A 23,759-nucleotide genomic window follows, 5' to 3' on the forward strand; every position below is an offset into this window, starting at 1 on the left:
TTTATGTGGAGTTGCGTTTTATCATGGAAAAATAGTCCGTGAGATGTACTTCTCTCAACCTGATATTGTGAGATGTACTTCTCTCAACCTGATATTTCGAATTTGGAATAAAAGAACAGAAAAATAGAATGAAGCATCAACCTAAATGAACTAATTTCACAGACGCAATGGTGAGGACAAACTACCCCCAAACAAACTCTGCAAGATGGCACTGGTGGAGCAGAGGCATGCACATACAAGTAGATATGTTGGAGAGCTTGTCTTCATTGAAAGAATGGCATATTTGGAAAGAAGGACTGAAGTAGCATCTAGGGATGAAATAGACATGAATCCAAGAGTGAGTCAACAGAGGGTAGTTTCGTTTCAATGAGGCAGTGAACATTCTAAGTGTATATACTGTGTCTGGAAAGTGTGACCAGGAAGAGCAAGGGAATAGGGAACAGTCGTGGTTGCACAGTTACACGGCCAAGCTATAGATGGTAATATTTAAGCCTCAGGATTTGAACCCCTATACAATATGTCAATATAATGATCTGTGCAAGATTGTAGAAGTATAACTGCTGTAGATGTGGGACAAATGAAGTGGCTACCTCTGAGGGAAGCTTCAGTTTGGAGCAAGATGGACACTCCTGGAGTAAAGAATAGATGACGGAGATAAAATGGAAGCCATGAGCTAAATCTGAAGCAGGAAGGCTGCATGAGTGTTACAAAATGTAAGAACTGCTTGCAGGGACAGAAGCGAGAAGTAAATCAGTGACAGTGAATGTGCTTTAGGGGCATAGCGGGCCGGGCCAGCACCTGAGGACAAATGTTGTAACGGGTAATAATTTAGGCTGGGGGAGAATATTCACTCATTTTGATATTTCCAAGTGTGTGAAGTCAAAATATGCGATTTTGAAGTTGAAAACTAGAGTTGTAGTAGAAGGACAGACAGACTAGTGGCATATGTGAGTTAGAACTCCATGTTTCCTAGGGACGTTAAGACTCTACTAACGTGTTTCAGGGCCTATCTTCCGGGCTGCATTTTTATTAAATGAGAGATTACTTTGGCTAGAATTACATAAATCTTGGTAGAAAGTTTAGCCATGGATCTAGTAAAGGAAGTTTAAACAAAGTTAGATTATTACACAAATGCAGTGTAAAACTGTCACATCTTCATATACATGCTCAGGCAATGGAAGATTTTTTTATCAAACGTATTGTGGACGTGCTTAGAAGAACGGAAACTACTTGATAACATTGCTAAGACACTCAGCATTCATATGAAACATCCACACCATCTTCTTGAGCACCTATTGTTGGGTACATCACCAGTTTACAGGGTGTCCTTGCACATGGAGAGACTACACAAAAGTGTTGTATTGGTTGGCGGAGGAGGAATCATCACAGTGAAAACGCTGTCCTTGTTGAATTTTCACAGTTAATGATGATATGGTGATCACGACTGAGCAGTGAGAGCGCCATGAGAACAGAACTGGTAGCCATTAGTCCATTGGCAACTTGAGCTGCAGGATGCAAAAAGTGATAACGCAGTATGTCACCAGTAGAGAAAAAGTGCATAAGAGAGAATGAAAATAAATCCTGCTTTAAAAAAACAGCATTTCAGTCAGAGAAAATGTAAAACGTGAAGAAGCATGGAATTGGCCTAGAAAACCCAGCATCCATTGATAATTATCCTTGAAAAACCGAAGAACATCACGTGAAAAGTAAGAAAGGAGGCAGAGCCAAGAAGGAAAACAAAAGGAACCATAAGAAGAGACAAAATACCTCCAGTCCTATAATAACCATGCAGTGTGCTTTAATACAGGGTAGAAGGTCTTTCCAACTGGTAAATCGGGCTCTCAGTTTTCAGAAACAGCTGAGTTCTGCCTAGGAAAAATACGAATAGTTAAGAGATAAGAAAGTACAGAAAAGGGTAAAAGCTGTGAGAATGGGTTGGGGTGTTTAGAGAGGCACATTTGTTCATCTAGAGGGAATGTACTGATTTGTAAAGTTTGTCAAGAAGGTTCCAAGTCCCAAGAAAGGGAGAAACTGAATCTGAACAAACATATTTCCAGATGTGAATACCCTTTATGCAGAGAAAAAAAACCTTCCATCATTGGTAATCTGCCAGGAGAAATACTAAGAGAAGACGTATCGCAGTAAAACAAAATTCTGACTGGAGCATAACAGCTCACAAACTAGAGAGTAGTTACATGACAACCAGAAACAAACCCCTATTGCAACATACCTGGATTAAGCCCCAGAAGAGAGTTTGAGAGATCCTGAAGAGATGGCTATTACGAGGTACTTGATCTAAGATGTAAAGTATTCACATAAGAATATGCTGATTGGAATAGTGCACCTATGTGCTCTTTTGAATTTAGCAATAGATAAGTGCATGGAATTTGAGTGCGTATACAGTGAGGTGACTGAGAGATTTGAGGAGATGTGAGTGGATACATTAATGAACATTTGCCACAGGAGCACTGATTACCTTGCTGTTGGAGTATTTTGTAAGCTCATGACTTATTTCCAGGTTGTCTGTGGTATTGTCATGTCTCAGAAGCCTTCTGTTGTTGAATCTGTAGCATTCAAGTCTGTTACATTAAAGGGTTTTTTCACTTTCTGCTCCATGTTAATATATGGCTATGCAAAACAAATGCAGTTCCATGCCAGATAACTTGTGGTCCGAGAAATCCTTGAAGTTTGAGAAAAGTCATTTAGAGCTCTTCTTTTCCAGTCTCCGTCATTATTTTACCAAAGATTTTTGTCTACTGGTTGAACTCAAAATAGCTACTTGCCTCTGAGTTTATTTATAGAGTGTAGCCAACTGCGAACCAAAAATAATCCCTTTGCAAAATGCACTTATAACTGGTGCAAGCGCAAACAAATGGTGACCACAACCTGAAGCAATGCTGAGATCTCCTCAAGCATGTGACGTCCACATTATAAAGGGAATGTGAGAGTAGCACATGTATCTATGGTTGAGATTGACTCCTTCTTAGCCAATATGCCCCTGCCTCGAGTGTCCCCTGAAACTCCAGGCCCAGACAGTATCCTGAGTGAATTCTATACCACAAGTGGGCTGTCTCGTGCTGGCCCTGGAAAAGGCTTTTCACTGTTAGGAGTGGACCTTTCTATTCGAGGTGTTGCCATGCTGTGGCCTTGGGAACTGCCTCATTCGGATGGTCAAAGTATTCTACACCCTACCGTTATCTAGAGTGAAAACAGGTGCCATGATCTCCGACACCATCTCGATCCACAGGGGCACTCGACAGGGATACCGCTGTCTCCTTTGCTCTTTTTCCTAGCCGTGGAACCACTAGCAATGGCCCTTGGAGTGCACAAATGGAACTGGGAGATTCTGCTGGGCGACCGCCTGCACTCAGTCTCGTATGCAGATAACATACTTCTGTACCTTAGGGACATGCATGCTATCCCTGCTGACACAGTGCTCAGTTATGACAAGTTTGCAATGCTTTCGGACCTAAGGTTAATTGGCCCAAGTCATGCCTGTTTCCCTTCAGTGACGCAACACCTGACACCATCCCCCCAACCCATACTCCTCCTCTTTGCTGTCTTAATGGTGCTCGCTTGGCTTGGCAACTCGTGATGTTTCACTACTTGGGTGTATTTGTCTATTGCAAGCCTGCCAATCTGTTTGACGGCGTCCTCAACCATGCGATTTCCTACCTGAATGCACAGATGGGATTCTGGCGATCACTGCCGCTCTCCATGGCCTATTCGCATTGCACTTATCAAAATGGTGATACTGCCCCACCTGTTACATTATCTCGCTAACCTACACCTGTATGCCCCAAATCGTTTTTTCCATCGTTTGAAAAGCTTACTAGTGAGTTTCTCTGGCACAATACACGTTGTATGCTGGTGCTGCATAGACTCTACTTGGCTACGAACATGTGCGGGGTCACTGTCTTATACTTTGAGCACTACTACCTGACCTCCCAACTGCAGTGGGTGGCCCGGTGAATGGTGGTCTTTCAGACCGCCAATAATGCCACTGCCTTCCTAGTTTGGAGTCTGTCCCGTATATTACACTTGTTTCATTCCTGCTCTAGGGCATACACACAAAGCTCCACTGTTATACAGCCTGGCATACCGATGCTATAGATGAGCCTTTTCCTTATTATGGTGACCCAGCGCCTCAGCACTACCACGCCAGGGCACACCAAGGGGAGGGCGGGTTACCTCTCCAGCCTGGATATCCCCCTGGCACGAGGTAAGCATGCACACCATGGAGGATTTATATCGCAACAGCTCCCTTATCCCCAGTGAATCTCTAATTGAAGAAACAGGCCTTCCGCATGGCAACTTCTTGCTCTATAATTATCTTCTTGGGACACTGAGTGGGCATTGGAGGAAGCTGAAACAAGAATGCCTAATGCACCTCACAATCCAGTACCTACATGTCATGGGGATAGGATGGCATCTGACATGCTAGCTTGCTGACTCTTCGCACATATTTGGCGATACCGCTCATCACTCTCGCCGGTATTGGGAAACAGTTCTGGGCTGTCTTTGCACCAACAAGGAGTAAAATGCTATTCTGGAATACCTGGTCCTTGTCCCACGCAATACCCGCTTTTGCCTTATTCAATACTATGTACTCGACAGAGCCTACCTCACCCAGACAAGATTAACCAGTATTTTCATCGCACACACGCAGTCTGCCCCCGCTGTAGCTTGCCTGATGCTGGTCTTCTACACATGCTCTGGGCCTGCCCGTCTCTTCATCAGTACTGGCTTGAAGTCACCACACACCTGACAAACTGCATGGGACACTCCTCCTTATAGAAGTAGTAGGTATGCCTATTGGGCCTGCACCACAGGGACCAAAAACACAAAGCCACTTCCTTCTCCATAGACCTGGGGATTCTACTGGCCAAATGATTAGTTACCCGGAAGTGCAAGTCGCCATACTTGGCGCCTGCTTCTTCCCTGTGAGGGATTCCAAACTATATTAATATATTCCCTCTTTCTACATATATCCAAGTCCCTGGACATTTTTTAAGTTCTGTACCACTGTGATGTTTTCTTTTTAAAACAAAACACAAACTTTATTTTTTTTGGTAAGAAATGAGGGCAAAAGGGTCACGGTCACTGTATACAACTGGGGTAAAAGAAAGAAAGGCACAGGGGAAGAGGTGGTTTTGGTGTGGGAAGTTTGTCTCCATGTGATTACAGGTTGGTGGATTTGAGTAAGAGATACATTTCTTAGTGTTGGTGAGGTCTGTCAAGAGGGGAAGGACTTGAAAGCCTCTCTCCTCAGGCAATATTTATGCAGCTCTGTGTCTGTTTGCTCTCCAGTGATGCAGTCAGTGATATTTCAGTAGCAGAGTTTTTCAATACTTTTTTTCCACTTACCCAGGTACAGCAACTGCATGATATGGAAGAAGTCTGCTACGAAAGTGTTTTGAAGGAAATTAAAGCAGGATATCAGGTACCGTTATATGTGCCATCTGGAGTGGAAACCAGTGTATGGTTTCCTTGCAATCTCTAAATTGTATATATAAATATGTATGCTTGTGTTATTAGATGACATTACTAAATTATCATCAAAGACTTACGTCATGAATATCATAAGCCCGACTTCGAAATCTTTGACAATGTCCCTCCTGTTTATACAGTTGTGTCTTACGGTTTAATATTTCAAATAATAACTAATGTATAACATTTTACAAACGTGTTTTTTTTAAAACTTTTAATATTTTGGTTTTATACTTATGGTAATCTATTAATGTAGTTTGAAACGTTTATGGTCACTTTCCAATAATCAATATTTAGTTCTTTCGATAAGTAACAAGCAAACTAAAGTCTACATAAGCAATACAAATTCGACTCATTCAAAAATAGTGGGCAAACGCTGTCCATCCTTAATCTCTACTCTGCGTACACACAGTGCTTTAAATGGGCTGTTACTCTCTTGTACTGAGCACAAGCACTTTTTTATTTTGAGAGGGAGAGTACCTGCACTTGTCAAGAGTGACGTAATACTTTGAATTGGAGAGTACCAGCACTTCTCAAAAACAAGCAGGTACTCTGGTACAGGGTACCTGCACGTCTGTTTTTCCATTTCAAGCAACGCATACAAATACAGTGCAACACATAGAACTCTCTGTGTTTCTTCTGCATGCTTCATGGCATTTTAGGGTTAACAAATTAAAATTAAGGCTAAAGAACTATTAAGACTGTAGCAAATTATACTAGTTTCACATATGTAAAAATCAGCTTGAGTTTTACCAAAGCTGAAGTAAATAACACCATATGCAGGTATTACATTCTGTATAGTGTATATTTAAAAGACCGTGCAGTAAGTGATCTGAGACACAACTTTACCGTTATGTGACTCAAACAAAAATCCTCCCATATCTCAGTTCAGTACCTTACGTAAAGTCACTTTACACCACAGTGTGCCACGTGATATGAGTAACATAACCTTTTACGCACCACCTCCTTCCAACTAGAAGATCAATTTGTATTGTATTTGTAGAAGAAGTGATGTGGAAGTATTTTTTATGCAGTGATCAGAAGTGACGCAATTTAAAGGGAATAAGACACTAATTTAAATTGAGCTTTAAAGTGTGAAATGCCTCTATTGCCAAAATCCCAGCAAAATGGTTGATACCAAGTTATATCTCCTTCATGACCAAGTGGCCTAGACAAATCGTTATCAAACCATCATTTATTTTTAACCTTCTTTAAGTTTCCATCTAAAGCGCACACAAGTCTCCTATGTTCTATAGGGCAACTTTAAAGTGTATTGGCATCTGTATAGCACTTGCCTACCCCTTGCAATGCTCAAAACAATTTCAGGAGGGTTGAGTAAGTTTCTGCTTTGTTTGTATTATTTCTGTAGTGTGTCATACCCATGACAACCTTGTGAAGCACTCTGATTCTCATCAGGTTGCTACAGTACTTCATTGCACATCATTGAATGAATGTTGGTGTTAGTTTGGCCTATATGGGCCATATTTGGTGAGATGCATGAGGTTTGAATATGTGGTATATGCATTGTGTTCCAGCACATAAGCAAGGCTTGTTGCAGAGAGTGTGAGAATAGACACAGATAGACAATAGATGAAGGTTCTTACCATCTTGGACCGTGTTAAGACTGTCATTGATGTTTATAAATGGTGTCCGCCAAGTTGTATGCTCTAAGGATCTTCCAAGAGCAACAGAGACCAATCCCAGTATAGGCAATGTTAGGCCACCTAGGGAGTACTATAAGAAGTCGACCTAAGAACATCCAGACCTAAGCCCACTAGAGGGGACTGTTAAGCAACCAGGTGTATTGTATGTAATCCACCTTGGAACAATAGAATACAAACAACACTGGAGCACTGTTAGCCCTCAGTGGCATATGCAGTTCATTCAGGTGTAGCAGGAAAACAACTGTACTGGTGCAGCGTTAAGCAACTTGGGACTAATTATTTGGAGACCACCCAAATGGACAACGAAACAGCCCCACAGAAGGTATTGATAAACAACCAAGGTGAACATTATGGAATTCACTCAGGAGCGAAAGATGATGGAAGCCCAGGCTAAACACAGGTGAAAGGGAGGTTGGGTGGGGATTTGGATTGATTTTGATTTCATCTGACCCCCACTAGGCAACTCACATCGTCTTGTGAGTTAATGGTGAGTGTTGAGAGGTGCCAGGGAAACCAGTGGCGAAGTAATACACCTGACAGCTAAAAGCAATAAACACCACTCACCACAAATAACTTGTGGTATACACAAAGCTTCACAATTTTGACTGAATCAGAAAGAGTTGTTTCAAGCCTGTTAATTAGAGTTGTGTACCATATGCCCAAAGTGTCTCACTTACAAACTCATTACAGCTCTTTTGTGGTGTGCTAAAAGCCATAGGGCAAGGTTAGTTGTCCGGCCTAGCCACCAGACATGAAGAGACACCTAATTGCTTCATCCCAAAATGTCATTGCTTTGGGACAAAATCATGCCTTGTGAATACATTTTGACCGAACCTTGTAAAATTTTGACAGACGATTGTATTGTGTTCAACATGAAATGAGGTGGGATGTCAAAAAGGAACTAACACCTCCTACTTCACCTCCATATACTCCTCAGCCACTCACACCACGCTGCAGGACTCACGAGACCTTCTTGCCACAATTCCAGTGGCGGTCCTTACGGCAGATGATAGTGACAGCATAGAGGGAGATCTAACCGACTAGGAACTCGCGACTGCCATTAGCGGTATTAAATCGGGCAAGGCGATGGCCCAAACGGGCTCCCGATAGAACTATTCAAGTTAGTGTCCTCCAAAATAACGCCCGCATTACATGCGATGTATGTGGAGAGCTATCATTCGGGCTCCCTACCCAGGGAGTAGATGCTAGCATCTATTGTCGTAATACACAAACCGGGTAAATCGGCCACGAGATGTGAGTCTTACCGCCCCATCTCGCTGTTGACTACCGCGGCTAAAATCCTGGCTAAATTTTTGGCCAACCGTCTCCTTCCAATTATATGTAAACTCGTTCACCCCAATCAGTCAGGCTTCATGCCTGGCCATATCACGGCCCTCAACCTTCGACGATTACACGGAGTGCTGGGGAGAACCGACACCATCCTTGAGGATGCGGTAATATTATCATTGGATGCAAGGATGGCATTTGGTATTATCGAATGGCCCTATTTATTTGCCCTTTTTGAACAACTGGGGTTTGGCCCTCATTTTATTCAGTGGGTTTGGCTGTTGTATACGGAGCCCTCAGAGCAGGTGGTCGTCAACCAGCATACTTCCCATAGTTTTCGCCTAGGGAGCGGGACTAGAGACGGCTGCCACCTTTCCCCCCTTATTTTTGCTCTACTACTGGAACCTCTGGCGACCTGGGTTAGGGGGGATCCTATGATTAGGGGCTTGAAGTGGACAGATCAGCATGAGGACAGAATCTCCCTTTATGCAGATGATGTATTGCTATACGCGGCGGCTCCCAGGGCCTCGATACATCGAATCCTACATATTTTTGCAATATTCCGCACCCACTCTGGCTACACCATTAACTGGACAAAGACTGTTTTGTTCATGCTGCGGGGCCCAGTACCATGGATGCCTAAAGACATCACTATTACAGTGGCGGTTGAGGGCTTTCGCTATCTCTGTATTTATATCACACCCGACCCATTTTTATGATACTAATCTCCTGCCCTCACTGGTCAGATTCCGGAAGGATGTAACTCACTGGCGTTCATTGCCCCTCACCATACTAGGCAGAGCGGCACTGTATAAGATGCTAGCTCTCCCTCGTTTTTTATACGTGTTACACAACACTCCCCATCGGGTCCCTGACGCCTACTTTGTCTGTGTGGAGAGTGAGGTCAGGAATCTTTTGTGGGACGGAAAGTGTCCACGCATAGCGACGCGTAAGCTCACCAGGGTGTGGTACGATGGGGGGTTTGCGTTGCCTGACGTGAAACAAAATTACTGGGCCACCCAGCTTGCAGTGGTAAACCAGTGGGTTTTTGCTCCTCCGCTGGAGCCTGCACTACGCACGGATAGATGGTTGCTGCCTAAGGGAGGATACCAGCGTGCACTCTATTCCAATCCCAGGAGACTACACCTTACAGGGCCCACTGCCCACACAGTGACACTCTGGCATACTGTAGCTAAGAAACTGGGCTGGCACAATAAAATCACACTGCCCACCCCCCTGTGGGAATCGGAACGGTTAGGTACACTGAGTGGGTGCCCGGGATTCGACAAATGAGACCTTATTGGGCTTTCCGCGGTGGGTGACCTTTGGAGGCGAAATGCTATGGCAAGCAAGGCGATTTAGCTCACTTATCGCAAGTTGATAAATAATATGCCAGATCTATTGTTTCGACTTCGTCAATTGTGGGAAACAGTTACTTAGAAAATGAGGACTGGCAAGAAGCTCGCTCCTCCCCTCGGCAGGTGTTCATCCCCATGCGGCTCCGACTCGTCCAGCTCAAAATTCTACACAGAGCTTACCTAGCCGCACGCACACTGGTTAGGATGGGCCATCGGCCACATTCTAGCTGTCTCCGGGGGTGTGCTTCTGAGGCCACTTAATTTCATATAATCTGGGAGTGCCCGCGATTACAGCCTTATTGGTAGAAAATTGTCTCTGAATTAGCAAGGGTGAGTGGGAAAGCTATCACCACCTCCCCACAGCTTTGTTTATTGAATGCATGGGAAGCTACCGACCTGACGCAAACGGAACGCACATGGGTGTCGGGGATTTGCACTGGCAAAGAGAAATATTGCCCAGGGATGGGGGACCGGAGTTCTACCGAAACACTCAAAATGGGCCAATGATATGGACAATGCCATGATTGCGGAGAATGATGTGTTCAAACATAGAGGATGTTCCGCGAAGTGGGATCATAAATGGGCAAAATGGAATGTGTCCCAAGGCGAAATTTGCATCTCTCCATCAGTTGAGTTGAGCAGGAACTGCCCATCTGCCTGTCTAGTGCTATGTTCTATTGCGATGTAAATTGTGTATCATGCACGAATACTTTTCTTGGCTATGTCGCTGCTGAATGGGTTTGTTGCCTGTCACTATACCACCACGATTGTTTAATTAAAAGAACATTTTAAAAAAAAGGAACTAACAAGTGGTTAGGTATCCTTCATTTTTGTTTTACCGCACATCAACATTGTCTTTGTGAAGTTTTGATAAGCTTTGCGCTTATGTCCTGAATGGGCTTTTAAATAGGGATCATATTTCTACTTAATAGTTTATTCTGTATAGGTGCAGGTATGAATGCTCACACATAGGCAGATGACATGCAGCTCATTTTCAGTTGGAACTGACTGGTGACTCAGCCCTAAATGACACCAGAAACGTTCAAACAACTTCCATGTAGTGCAGAAGTGAGTGTTCTCAAACTGGTCGAGTCTTACTGATGCTAAGAAAGATAAGCTGCATGTTAGTGAAAACATCCTTGCCATGCATTAAACTTCAGAACACATAAATACCAACACTACTTACCGTCTGGGTACTGACTCCTCTTTTTAGGTCTCGCCTGACCCAGCGCATGCGCTGGTCTGGCGAGACTTATTGAGGGGGCTCCAAAAAGTGCTACCAGGCCAGCCTAGAGCTATAGTGCATGTGCACGGGCGCGCGCGCCGCGCTTTACCGCGATTGCTTTCAGTTTAGCGGCCCCACGACCGCTTTGATGTTTGATCGCGATCACTTTCACTTTCGCGGCCGCACGGCCGCTTGGCATAGCCAATCGGTCTTGCTTTTGGGACCTTATAAGTATTTAGTTATGCAACTGCTCCATGGCTAAACACTTATAAGGTCCCAAAGGCGAGACCTATTGGCTATGCCAATGCTTGTTTAATGTAGTCTCAGGCTAATGATGCACGCCTTTCACATTTATATGTCAAGATAATGTGGAAAATGATCCTGGTTGTGTCAGAATTGTACCTGCGATCCTTTGCTAAAGCTATTGTAGGATCCAACCTGATTATGGGGCGCATTGTTGTCTTTACTGCTAAATCTTTTAATATAGAGGTCACATGACTTTCAGAGCTTTGCAGTTGCAAGACCAAGACCTCAATTAGATCACACCACATGTCCCCAATCCATAAAGAAAAGTCACTTGCTATCCACAAAGCGCATTAGTCCCTTGAAATGATTGATTCTTGTCCATACAGAGCGCTTCCATGCCTCATCAAGGGTAGTAAGCGCTATATAAATGAAAATGCCATACTATACTATACACCAGTGTTTGAAAGTACCATAAAATATCTGATTGACAAACAGAGGGTAGTTCTTTCATTTGGATTTCAAGATATGTTTAGAGATCCCGTAAACGCTGTACAAGTTTGAAAATGTATTTGCGTTCAGGCATCTGTTTGAAGCTGGGCATAAGGTAACATATAGATAGAGCTTGACAGCGTATTTAGTTTAAGCTTTCCTCCTAACCCCACAGACACTTTTTCAATAAAAGAATATCAAAAGCACTTAAGTGAACGCACAAATAGGCCCCAAAAACTATTTAGTTGAACCTGAATTCTTCCCAGCGAGTCATAAATCGTATACCTTAGTAGATGTCATACGTTTCCATAACGGGAAAACATTTAGTCACGGCTGCCCAGAATTACATCATATTTGTGCAAATTCGTTGCAAACGTTAAATGTTGTGAGACGTTGCCCTGGTCTTGATTCTGAGAAAGGTATATAAAGAAATAATTTCGTGCAAACTACTTCGTCTTGAAATGTAAGTAAAAAGGGCTTTGCCACAGTTGTACAAAGGATTTTACCATTGCAAACCCTCCGATTTGCCAAATCAGAGGGTTTGCGGGCAGTAAAAAATGTTTTCTGCTGAACCAAACGCAATCAGTGATTCAGAAATATTTTTTTCCCAAATTGCTGAAAGAGTTTAGAAATTACTACTTATTTGCAATTTGGAAGGGGCAGGTTATGCTTTTTAGATTATAAATCCGTAACCTATGTAGAAGTTTATTTGTATTTTATTTTTATTTTAAAGGTTTTATATAGCGCTGGCTAGACCCGGAGGTATCAGAGCGCTTTACATGAGTATCAGTATCAGTGGTTTGCGACCATAATTCTGGTCGCAAACCATTGACCAGTGATCAACTCTAAAGTTCGAGTGGTAACTGATTTGGAATGGACCCACTTTGGACTCCTTATACTTAGAGAATTATGGTGGCAGCTTCAAGGGGAGTAGACAGTCGAATAACATTTTTTAAGCAGCCCAATTTCTCTAAGTAACTTGGGATCCTTTAAATAAAATTCCATTCTGAAATACTTCTACAGGGGTGGTTATCTCTTGTCCCATGCAGGCAGCGATCCCCGTGAAGAGAGCTAATGGAATGAGGCCACCATTTGCATTCTGCGACCCCCTCCAAATCCATATTTTGCAACGTGACCTTGTAGTACATAGATATCGGAAATTATTGGTTACTAAAAGTGGCTGTGCATTGTGAAGCCCTTTTTGTGCCCAGTGCATCTGGCCCATAGTTTTGTGTTGCTTTCTCTCTTACAAAAGATCCTGAAACACTTGCTATGTCTTTAAGAAATGAAGCCAAAACGTCTAATAGAGTTTGGTGGTTCGAAGTATATAGCATGCAAGAAATGAATATAAAATATATTTTCATTGTTACTTTTCTTTGCCGCACATTTAACATTTCAACGATGCGTAGTTTACAGTTTGATATTACATTTTCCATTGTACATTACTAAATTGTTGGTTTCCAGACAAAATGTTTAAGTGAGGGACAAAATATGTTGAATGACAACATGGAACCATTTTGATGTATATTGATTAATAGCCCTAAGCTCAGTCAACAATGTTGTCCACTTATTGGTCTTAACAACTGTTTTGATCATCGCTGTTTGCATGAAAGAAAGTGGAATATTACCCACAGAAGATACTTTCATGGGAAGACAGAGGTTGAAAAAACGTGTCACAAAAACATCTACTCAATGCGATAAAATGCCAAATCTCGACCGCAATAAGATTTCTTAATATAAATATTTCGACCTGTTTAATATCCTGCATACATGGAGATATGTATGCAAGACTGACGTTTTAGCAGTCTATATTGTTGAGTGATGTTTTAGCTGTGTGTTCTTCCAGTCTGTTAGACCTTTTGACGGTGCTTCATCCCAGCTTCATTTCTAATGGCAATGTAAATGACAAACAACCATTCTTTATCCCTGGATAAAAAGTGATCCATCGCTAGAAGGTTAGAGTCACTGTCACAATCATTTAAAATACTTAGGATCAACAACAGAGCAAAGAACACGGATGTCTCACTCCTGTCTGTTACCATAATCAAAAGTTCTAACCGTTTGTCGTTTACGTCCTACCCATTTTGGGCTTTATGGGGAAGTTTAATATTCTGAACAGTTTGATGATCTTTTCCAGCCTTTTTCCCAATTCTGAGAACGTTGTTGATGGCTAGTGGAACAATATATGCCTGCGCGCAGACTATGCAGCCACTACACCTGTGCTGCCCACCTTGCCAAATCCTATTTAGGGGGCAGAATGCCCCACAGTGACATATAAATGTTTTTCGAAGTGATATTCCTAGATTTCAGGAATCCATTGGGATCAGAAAACTGATTCTCTGTATGCATTTTACCCCACGACTCTCCTCATTCATTAATCATTTGAAAAGGTGGATCCCCAACGCATAGGGTGTGTAATGAAATATTATGGGGGATTTGGTGGAGTAATGTTTTTCATCAGGTCTGTCATCCCACAAGGGTGACATCAGGAGTGCATTGTAATAAGTGACGTTATTGCCTATGGATGCAAGCGATAGGTGTAGGTTACATTTCTGCCGTTTGGCAGCAGTCATAGCAACATCATCATTTACTCATGTAGCAGTGTCCCAATGTGTAATAAAAGAGCAGGGTTTCTCAACTTGTTGTTACTTTTTTGCTGCCAAACAAATAATTGTTTTTTCTTGCATGAGAAGCCATCTAAAGGAGTATCCTGTGGGGAGTAATCCGCTTGGTGGCACTTTTCACTGTTTCCTCGAGCCAAAGCTTTTACACTCTGCTCCCTTTGGACCATTGTTGTTTGACAGTGGGGATTCTGTTTCGTGTTTGGATATAAAGATTTACATCTCTTACCCACTGTTGTTTGATTGACAGCCCCTTGAGCAACCAGAGTGATGTTGATCTTCCTCTGGGAACTCGTTGAAAATAGACTTCATGTGAGGCATTTAGTTTGGCATTATATTTGTATATTTACTTCCTGTCCCACTGTCTTAGAGTAAATCAACCCTTGCAGTGTAAAGAATGAATCACTACAATAAGTGATCTCTTTCAGACGACTCAAATTGTTTATCGCCTGTTTTTCTTTCTGAGCATTTCTTTGCCGCTAATTCTTTATAGACCGGAGTAACCAGTGAGCCGTATGTGGCCCTTTTCTTTTTGTTTGTATGTTGAATTGTTTTTGCGATGTCATCCAACGATTATGTTGATTGAAGCATCAGGATCATCCAACATTCTACTGGGCTTTTGACTGCTCAGTTGACTGTGAAAGCAGTGACCCATCTTGGTGCCCCGTAGTTACGGATATAATAGTTATTGCAGGAAAAAGCTTAAGCCTCACTCCTGGCTAAGTATTCATGGGGCAAGAGCACAACGGAGAGAGCCATTATAATGATATTTGCAAGGGAAGTAAGAATCACAGGAAAAAGGTGAGGACGATACCACTCTCTAAATGCCTTCTCTTAGCATGTGAATTATGCCAGTCTTCCCTTTATTACACAAAATACAGCAGTACTAGTATACAACCCCCAAACCATCCATCCTAGGCTTTGTTTACTATAAAACCATTGCTTTTGACACTGTTTCCTTCTTTTTGAAATGGCTAAGAATTATCTGTCTTTGGATGCCAGGTTGACGGAGGTTACCCAAAGCTCAGGTATTGCTAGGTTTTGGCAGGCATGCATTGCTATTGTCTGAAAATCACCCATTCTTGTGTGATGGTAGAAGTACTTTGAGGAAAACTGAGGATTGTCATTGGTTATTCAGGCCCATTGGTTATTGGTAATGTTTCATCTACTGAGTAATGCTTCATCAGTTCATGGCTGCAGTTGATTTGGTGGCTGGCCAGAGTGGACTTTGCTTTGTCTGCACAGTGTGACTATGCAGATACGATACTTGTACAAGGTGGTGCAGATACGATACTTGTACAAGGTGGCAGCATATTCACGGAGGGGCTCCAATCACTAGTGTATTCTTCATGATAGTCGCAACTTGTTATGTAGCTCTTGAATATATTGTTATAATAGATATTCATATTTTCAAAGTTGTATGAGCTCACGTCTCCCTGTCCCGATAGTATAACCAGTGTTGTGGGTACCTGTTAAGTGACCAGTCTGCCATTGTCTTGGTGCATACATTGTTTCACAGCTGGTGAACAACCCTTTTTCATTTACTCTGTTTCTCTCAACTTGGTAGTCCCATATGTAACAAACTTTACTGACCATGGAAATGCAGTGGTGTATCTTCTGTCTATACCCTTCAGGCACCACACCACCCATGTTTCTATTCAAGAATACTAGAATGGTCATTTTAACATTCTGATCACAAATTCTGTGCTGCCTCCTGAAATCAGCCTACATTGAGTTCTAGAAAGAGATGGTACACAAAATGAAGTGGAACTCTTTAAATCCAAGTCAACATTAGGCGCTCAACATGATCATGCACGCCTCGAAAATATGTTATCTCGACAAGGGATTAAACATGTTCCACTTATTGTAAAATAAAGTGCATGGTGCCTGGGCAAAACAAGAGGTGTTCACCTATGTCAGCTTGACTTGATGTTACAAAAAAACAATAATGTTTACCTTTTGTGTTTTATAATCACATTTCTTACTTTGGATTTTGGCTGATATGGTGTTTACTTGTTAGAATGGTACAAAAGGGGGTGGTGATGGACGGAGCATCAGAACCAATCAAACACTCACACCCAGTCAACAGATCTGGGTTTGATCCATCACCGTTCTTTAGCCCACTCTGCCACCCCAGTTCAGACATGGCCATATGCAAATCAGTCTGACCCTGTGCCTCATGGGAACAGTCCAGCCCGAACTGCCAAGCCATGCCTTCCCTGGACCGGAAACAAGCTTCCTAGGACCGGTTTCTGGCATTTCAGCCGTCTTCAGCCAGGCTTGCTTGAATCCAGTGGCAAAGTGAGCAAGGGACTCACGTCTGAGCATACCCTGCCAACTTATGGCGAACAAAGCGGTACAAAAGGGAAAGCTGAAATGCCAGAAACCGGTCCTAGGAAGCTTGTTTCCGGTCCAGGGAAGACATGGCTTGGCAGTTCGGGCTGGACTGTTCCCATGAGGCACAGGATCAGACTGATTTGCATATGGCCATGTCTGAACTGGGGTGGCAGAGTGGGCTAAAGAACGGTGATGGATTAAACCCAGATCTGTTGACTGGGTGTGAGTGTTTGATTGGTTCTGATGCTCCATCCATCACCACCCCCTTTTGTACCGCTTTGTTCGCCATAAGTTGGGAGGGTATGCTCAGACGTTGAGTCCCTTGCTCACTTTGCCACTGGATTCAAGCAAGCCTGGCTGAAGACGGCTGAAATGCCAGAAACCGGTCCTAGGAAGCTTGTTTCCGGTCCAGGGAAGGCATGGCTTGGCAGTTCGGGCTGGACTGTTCCCATGAGGCACAGGATCAGACTGATTTGCATATGGCCATGTCTGAACTGGGGTGGCAGAGTGGGCTAAAGAACGGTGATGGATTAAACCCAGATCTGTTGACTGGGTGTGAGTGTTTGATTGGTTCTTATGCTCCATCCATCACCACCCCCTTTTGTACCTACTCGTTAGAATGGCTATTTTTTTTCTAGCCAGGATAAGTCCTGGCTACAGCCACAAAATAAAATACCAGGGCTAATGGACAGTCACTGCTTTCTTACAGGGATATAACATTAACCACTGCAGCCCCATTGGTGACTAGCCATCCTTAGTAAAATTTAGGCACTCACCGCCAAAGTTTGGAACTGCAGGATTAGTTTTGAATTGCACCGCTTTACCCTTTCATCCAAAGCTTACTCTCATCCCCAGAATGTCATGCACTTTTGAAAAGGTAATGCAGAACTGTCCAAGGAACCCTGGCATGGAGTCCATTGCCAAGGAGCCTCTGAATCAAGACAAACCACCACTACATAAGTAAATAATCTAAATGTCCTACTATTCTGAAAATACCATTCTCCCATTTCCTCATTGAAGGAGCTCCTGTAGATGATTTACTTCAAAGAGCCTGAGGTATGGAAGTTTGATTTATCCAGTATTGGATCTTTCATAGATTCACATGCTTGAATCATTCTCTGTCGTCGAAGTGGGAGTCCTACGGTATTATAGTGAAGCATTTTGTTTATCTAACATAGGCTATAATGGCACTAGGCCATAAGTTTAATAGCCTAACTATGTCCATTAAAAAAAAAGACCAAACTTTAACTATGACCAATCAGGTGGTAGCCCCCTCTAGAACACTCCCAAGAGAGGCTGATTCCCATTTCACTACATATTGTGTGTGAAGGGAGTCTCCCTGAGCTCTGCTCAGTTGATTTCTTCTAAAAACTATTTTCAACCTCATTACTCCAGAATGTCTAACAGAAAAGGCCTTTTTCGTCCCCGCAAGTCCTGTGGGAAGAAAAGAGTTCATGTGGATCACCCACATAAGTATTGCCTTTATTTCCTTCATCCCAAGCATGAGGTAAAAGAGTCCTAGATTTTTGGCACTATCTCCACAAAAACCCTGCGGGACAGGCAAGCAAGGCTAATTCTGTGGCTTCCGAAAGCAAAAACTCAGAAAACATCCTCTGAGAGGATAGTGACACCTCATCCAGGTCTCACAAACGGGCTAGATCCCATGAAGGAGCGTCGGAGGAGTCCAGAAAATCTTTAAAGACTTCTCATCACCCTCGCAGCTCTAAGAAAAAGGAGAGCAAAAATATTTCTCTTCAGAAACATCCTTATCTAGTTTATTAACGCCATCTACTAAGGATAGAGATCACCCTCATTCCTCCTTTACTCCATAAGTGCTATGCAAACAAATGATGGACGGAATGCTGAATGTATCATACATTCACCTCCAGTCACGAGATCAGGGTTAAATCCATCATTCTTTTGCTCACCATACCACCCCAGTTTAGACCCAGCCATATGCAAATCAGTCTTGAGCCTGTGCCTCATGGAAACAGTCCAGACCGAAGTGCCAAGCCAGGTCCTCCCTGGACCGGAAACAAGCATCCTGAATGAATCATACATTCACCCCCATAAATCCTCTACTAAGTCCCTCTCAATGGTGCCTCCACTGTTGACACCAAGATCATCGATGACTACAAGTATCACTATCTTATCGTTGAGACCATCGATGATGAAAATGATGACTGCAGCCGACAGACGCTCCCATCTCATCGATAAAGATTCAGGTGTTTACGAAGTTCCCGTTGACGTCCACGTCGATCTCATCAATGACACTGCCATCGACGATGATTCCATCAATGCTCCTGCCGACGTCGATCCCGTCGACGACTGCTCCGTCGACTGTGGTTCCTCCACTGCCGCCGACCAAGAAGGACTCTTACATGCCTCCGTTGACGCCAGTGTCGACGGCGATTAAGGTCTCAAACGTCACCAGAACATTTCTACGTCCTGAAGTCACCTCACCCAGCAAGGTCTCACTTCTGCCTCCAAGACACATGCTGGACCTTGAGGAATCTGTTGGATGACGGCCCTTTTGGACCAGCTCACAGCCCTTCAGATCTGGATGTTAAATGCCAGGAGGAAGATTAGGATTATGAAGATGAAGGGCAATATTACCAATATTATTATCCTTTTCCTTCAATACATTATGAGCCCGCGTATATTACCCTGACCCTCCACCTAAGCGGGATAGTGCACAACTGTCTACTTCCTTGGTACAGTAGCTTCAGGCTATGCTCACAGACTATAGGAAGCATTTTGCACAACACCTTGATGAGCAGCTTGGTGTGCCTCCACAACCAGTCACCCCTCTTTCTCCAACACCTCTCCATCTGCCAGCCACTCCTAGAATGATGCCTGCTCCCCATGTTTCAGCACCGCCGAGGGATGATCCATCATCATCATCTAATTATGATGAAAGAGAAGAGGGGGAGATTCCTGAGCCTATGCCACCTTTAGATGAATGGGATGGCTAAGTTTTACCATCCCCACCTCTGCCACAACCTGCCGATTTGCTTCCTGAAGGCATCAAAGGATTCTATAACTTCATGGAGAGGGCGGCATCCAGATTCCATTTCCCTATTTTGGTGAAACAGTCTGACTGTTTCGATTTTAAAGAGCAGGCAAAGAAACCGGTACACTCTATACCGATCATTGACTACATCCGGCAAGACAGAGTCAAAGTGATGAAGAACCCTGCCACAGCAGCGTCTGTCCTCCCTCGCATTGATAAGAAATATAGGACCCCTGAGGATTCCCCTTCATGCTTGACAGGATACCCCAAACTTAATTCATTGATCTCTCAAGTGGCACAATGTAGATCTAAAAACCCATCTACTCCGCTGTTGGCACAGTTTGGACAAGATTGGCAAAAGGTTTTCCACCATGTCTGCAATTCTAGTGCACGCAGCTAACTCCCTAATGATTCTAGGCTGTTATGACCGCCAGATGTGGTCTGATATCGGCTCAATCATTGACCTCATCCCGGAGGATAGACGGTCTGAAGCCAAGAAGATCTTGCTGGAGGGCGAGCGCTCCTCATCTGAGATCATAAATTGCGCCATGGATATCGACTCCACAGGCTTCCGTCAACTAGCCGGCACAGCCATGTTACTCTGCCAAGGATGGCTCAAGGGAACCGTGTTTAGGCCTGAGGCCCAATTTAAGATATTGGACATGGCATATGATGGAGACACACTATTTGGTAAACATAATGACAACGCTCTTCTTGCTATTAAAACAGACACCGATACTGCAAAATCCCTCTGCACTCTCAAATACCACAAATTGCTCTTTTGGGAAGCGCTTGGGTGCGGCTTCTTTTCTTACAGAGGTGGATACCAGCACTCCCAGCTGTATCAGTCCTACCAGCCCCAATAAAGACTGTGGTATCAGCAACAATAGTACTGCTAATTCTCCACAGCAGGTTTCTCTAAGCAAAGCCCACGCAGAAGACCACCATCTAAGAGCCACAACGCAGGCTGCAAACCGTGACCTTGTCCAGGTACCAGCAACGTCACCTTCTCATCCCGTAGGTGTGAAAATATCCAATTAACTCCATCATTGGGAAGCCATCACCTCAGACAGATGGGTATTTGACCTAGTCACCTATGGCTATACCTTAGAGTTTACGGACAACCAACCAATCACTCTGCCAAGGAGAGTGCATCCCCATCATCCTCACTTACAACGGAAGGAAGCTTTCTTAATGCTTGCCAAGGGAGCAAATAAAAAATATATCTGAAAGAAACAATTTGTTATAGATTCCTTACCTTAGAATTACCCTCAGGCGTCAGACGGGATCCGGAAAGTTTTTGGTCAGCAGTACCCCTGCGCGTCGGAAGGTGGCGTCGGTCGACTCCACGTTCGTCGTCGTGGTCGCCGGTATGATGTCGCGGTAGCTACATAGACGCCACCCTCGCGCGCTTACATCAGTTCTTTATTTTTTTCCCCGCCAGTAAGTGCAGACCTGGAGAGAGCGGTACCTCACTTTTTGACTGACTTTTTCTCGACTGTTGTTGACTTCGTTTTTTGAGTCCATCAACTCCTCGTGCATGAGGGATGCTCGGCTTCAAGGCCTGCGGATCTGCACCGCGTGTGCCTCTATTGCCTGGAGTGCGACCAAGATCCCAAGTCGTGCTCCGACTGCCGAACGATGGCCCCCAAGTCTTTTGCGGGAGCGGTCCCGAAAGCTACTCGAGGCCCAGCAGCCGGCTCCGCGTTGCTCGAAGTCCCGGTCACGTGAGAGGTTGCAGGACCGATTGCGGAGCCATCATCACTCCTCTTCCTAGTCTTCGCACTTAGGGTCAGGTAAGTCGAAGCATAAGAGGAAGTCGAAGAAGCATCATCGCTCTTTGACTTCCCCTCGTCCGTTGGCCGGCGCGGCGAAGGGTGTGAGTGGTGCCCGTGCCTGTGTTCCACCCTGGCCCTTTTCAGCCAGATTGGCAGCCAGAGGAGGGTGAAGAAGACCGGGAGGGGTCTGGAGACCCTTTGACCGACCAGTTGGATTATGATCCGGACTGGAGAGAGGAACTGGGGGATGTCCGTAATCTGGATGCCTCCCCAGACCTTGGCATGTTGTCTCCTCCTAGCGTGGCTACATAGAGGGAGCGTCATACGCAGTGGTGTTGCATAGGGCGGCCGAGACTCTCCACCTCGAGCTACCTACGGTGGCAGTCAGGACTAACCTCCTGACAGAGGTGCCTCAGCCAGCAGCGAGCTCTTCGGAGCCCCTGCTGCCATTCAATGAAGCCCTATCCGACATCCTTTTGAACACCTGGTCCAGGCCCAACACGGGGGCGCCTGTGGATAGGATGATTGGCCGACACCCGTGCCCTGCCCCTGGGCAACCCCACTTTCCTCTCCCAACACCCCACCCCTGAGAGGTTGGTGGTCCAAGCCTCGACATCCAAAGGTGCATTCCCTAACATTCCGCCTGATAGGTAATCCAAAAAGCTGGACCAACTTGGGAAGAAGATGTTTTCTTCCTCCAGCTTGGAACTGCGGTTGGTAAATACCGCATGTTTGTTGGGCCGTTATTCCCACTCTGTGTGGGATACGGTGGCACAAGTGCTGCCCCAGTGCCCGGAGGAGGCCCGGGTCGTGCACTCCCGTGCAGTTGCCGAGGGGAGAGACGCAGCAAAGTTTACCATCCGCTGTGGACTGGACATCGCCGACTTGCTGGGTCGGACGATTTCAACGTTGGTAGCCCTTCAACGCTACACCTGGCTGAGGTCGACTGGCTTTTCTGGGGATGCCCAGAACACCCTGATGGACATGTCCTTTGATGGCCATCGCCTGTTCGGCGACAAAGCAGGCAGTGCGCTAGAGCGCTTCAAAGACTCTCGGGCTACGGCCAAGTGCTTGGGCCTCTCCACCACATGCCCTGCACTGTCTGCTTTTTGCCCCTTTCGTGGCTACGGAAGGGGTGCCCCACCAAGTTCTTTACAGGGCAACAGGATGGTGCAAGCTGTTCAGCCCCAGCATGGCCGGCGACGTGGGAACCACCGACGTGGTTCTGGAGGCCAGCGGGCGGGCCAGTCCACCACAGCCCCCTCTGCAGCTGCCTCCAAACCCTCCTTGTCCGACCTTTCAGATCCATCACACGCCAGTGGGTGGCAGGATTCGCCATCATCTCCCCCACTGGTGTACCATCACGTCCGACAGGTGGGTTTTGCAGATAGTCCGAGACTACCCCCCCAGCCATGCCACCTCAGTACCATCAAATGTCAGGGGATCATCTGGCCCTTCTCCAACAGGAAGTTACGGCGCTCTTGGCCAAGGGAGCCATGGAACGAGTTCCTGCCCCAGAAGTAGGTCGTGGTTGCTATTTCCACTACTTTCTGGTGCCCAAGAAGGACAAGGGCTTGTGTCCTATCTTGGATCTCAGGAACGTCAACTGCTTCCTCCGGAAGAAGTTCAAAATGGTGACTCTGGCTTAGGTCCTGTCTGCCCTCGACCCTGGAGACTGGATGGTAGCTTTGGACTTGCAGGACGCTTATTTTCACATCTCTATCCTGCCGGCCCACCGGCGTTACCTGCGGTTCACAGTAGGCCACGAGCATTTTCAGTTTACGGTGCTCCCCTTTGGCATTACCAGCGCCCCTCGGGTGTTCACGAAAGTGATGACGGTGGTCGCAGCTCATTTGCACAGATCAGGGGTTCCAGTCTTCCTCTATCTCGACGACTGGTTGTTGAAGGCAGGCTCGCCCCAGGCAGTCGTCTCCCACCTCCAGACTACGGTCGACCTCCTGCATTCGCTGGGGTTCTCCATCAACGTGTCGAAGTCACACCTATCTCCCTCTCAGAAGCTCCGTTTCATTGGAGCAGTTCTGGACACGACACAGTTTCGAATCTATCCTCCCGAACAGCAAGTCCGGGATATTCAGGCTATGATTCTGGCCTCCTACATCCTGCTGGTGGATCATGCCAGATGCAGTGGGACCTGAAGTTCAGGCATCAGGTGAACCTGTCTGATTGCGTCCAGATCTCAGAGGGCACTGCAGGCCAACTGCAGTGGTGGCTCACGAACCAGGATTGGGTC

General features: G+C 45.0%; 1 protein-coding gene across 2 annotated transcripts in view; it reads left to right on the forward strand.

Moving 5' to 3' along the window:
• ASCC3 (activating signal cointegrator 1 complex subunit 3) overlaps nt 1-23,759 on the forward strand; it is a 2,113,369-nt gene that overhangs the window by 1,076,836 nt on the left and 1,012,774 nt on the right. For both annotated transcript variants that reach the window (XM_085611187.1, XM_085611188.1), the window contains exon 13: nt 5,372-5,443. In XM_085611187.1, coding sequence (XP_085467313.1) covers nt 5,372-5,443 — 72 coding nt within the window. The remainder of the gene's footprint in view (nt 1-5,371; nt 5,444-23,759) is intronic.

This window comes from Triturus cristatus, chromosome 6 (genome assembly GCF_964204655.1).
Source record: "Triturus cristatus chromosome 6, aTriCri1.1, whole genome shotgun sequence".
Taxonomy (NCBI): Eukaryota; Metazoa; Chordata; class Amphibia; order Caudata; family Salamandridae; genus Triturus; species Triturus cristatus.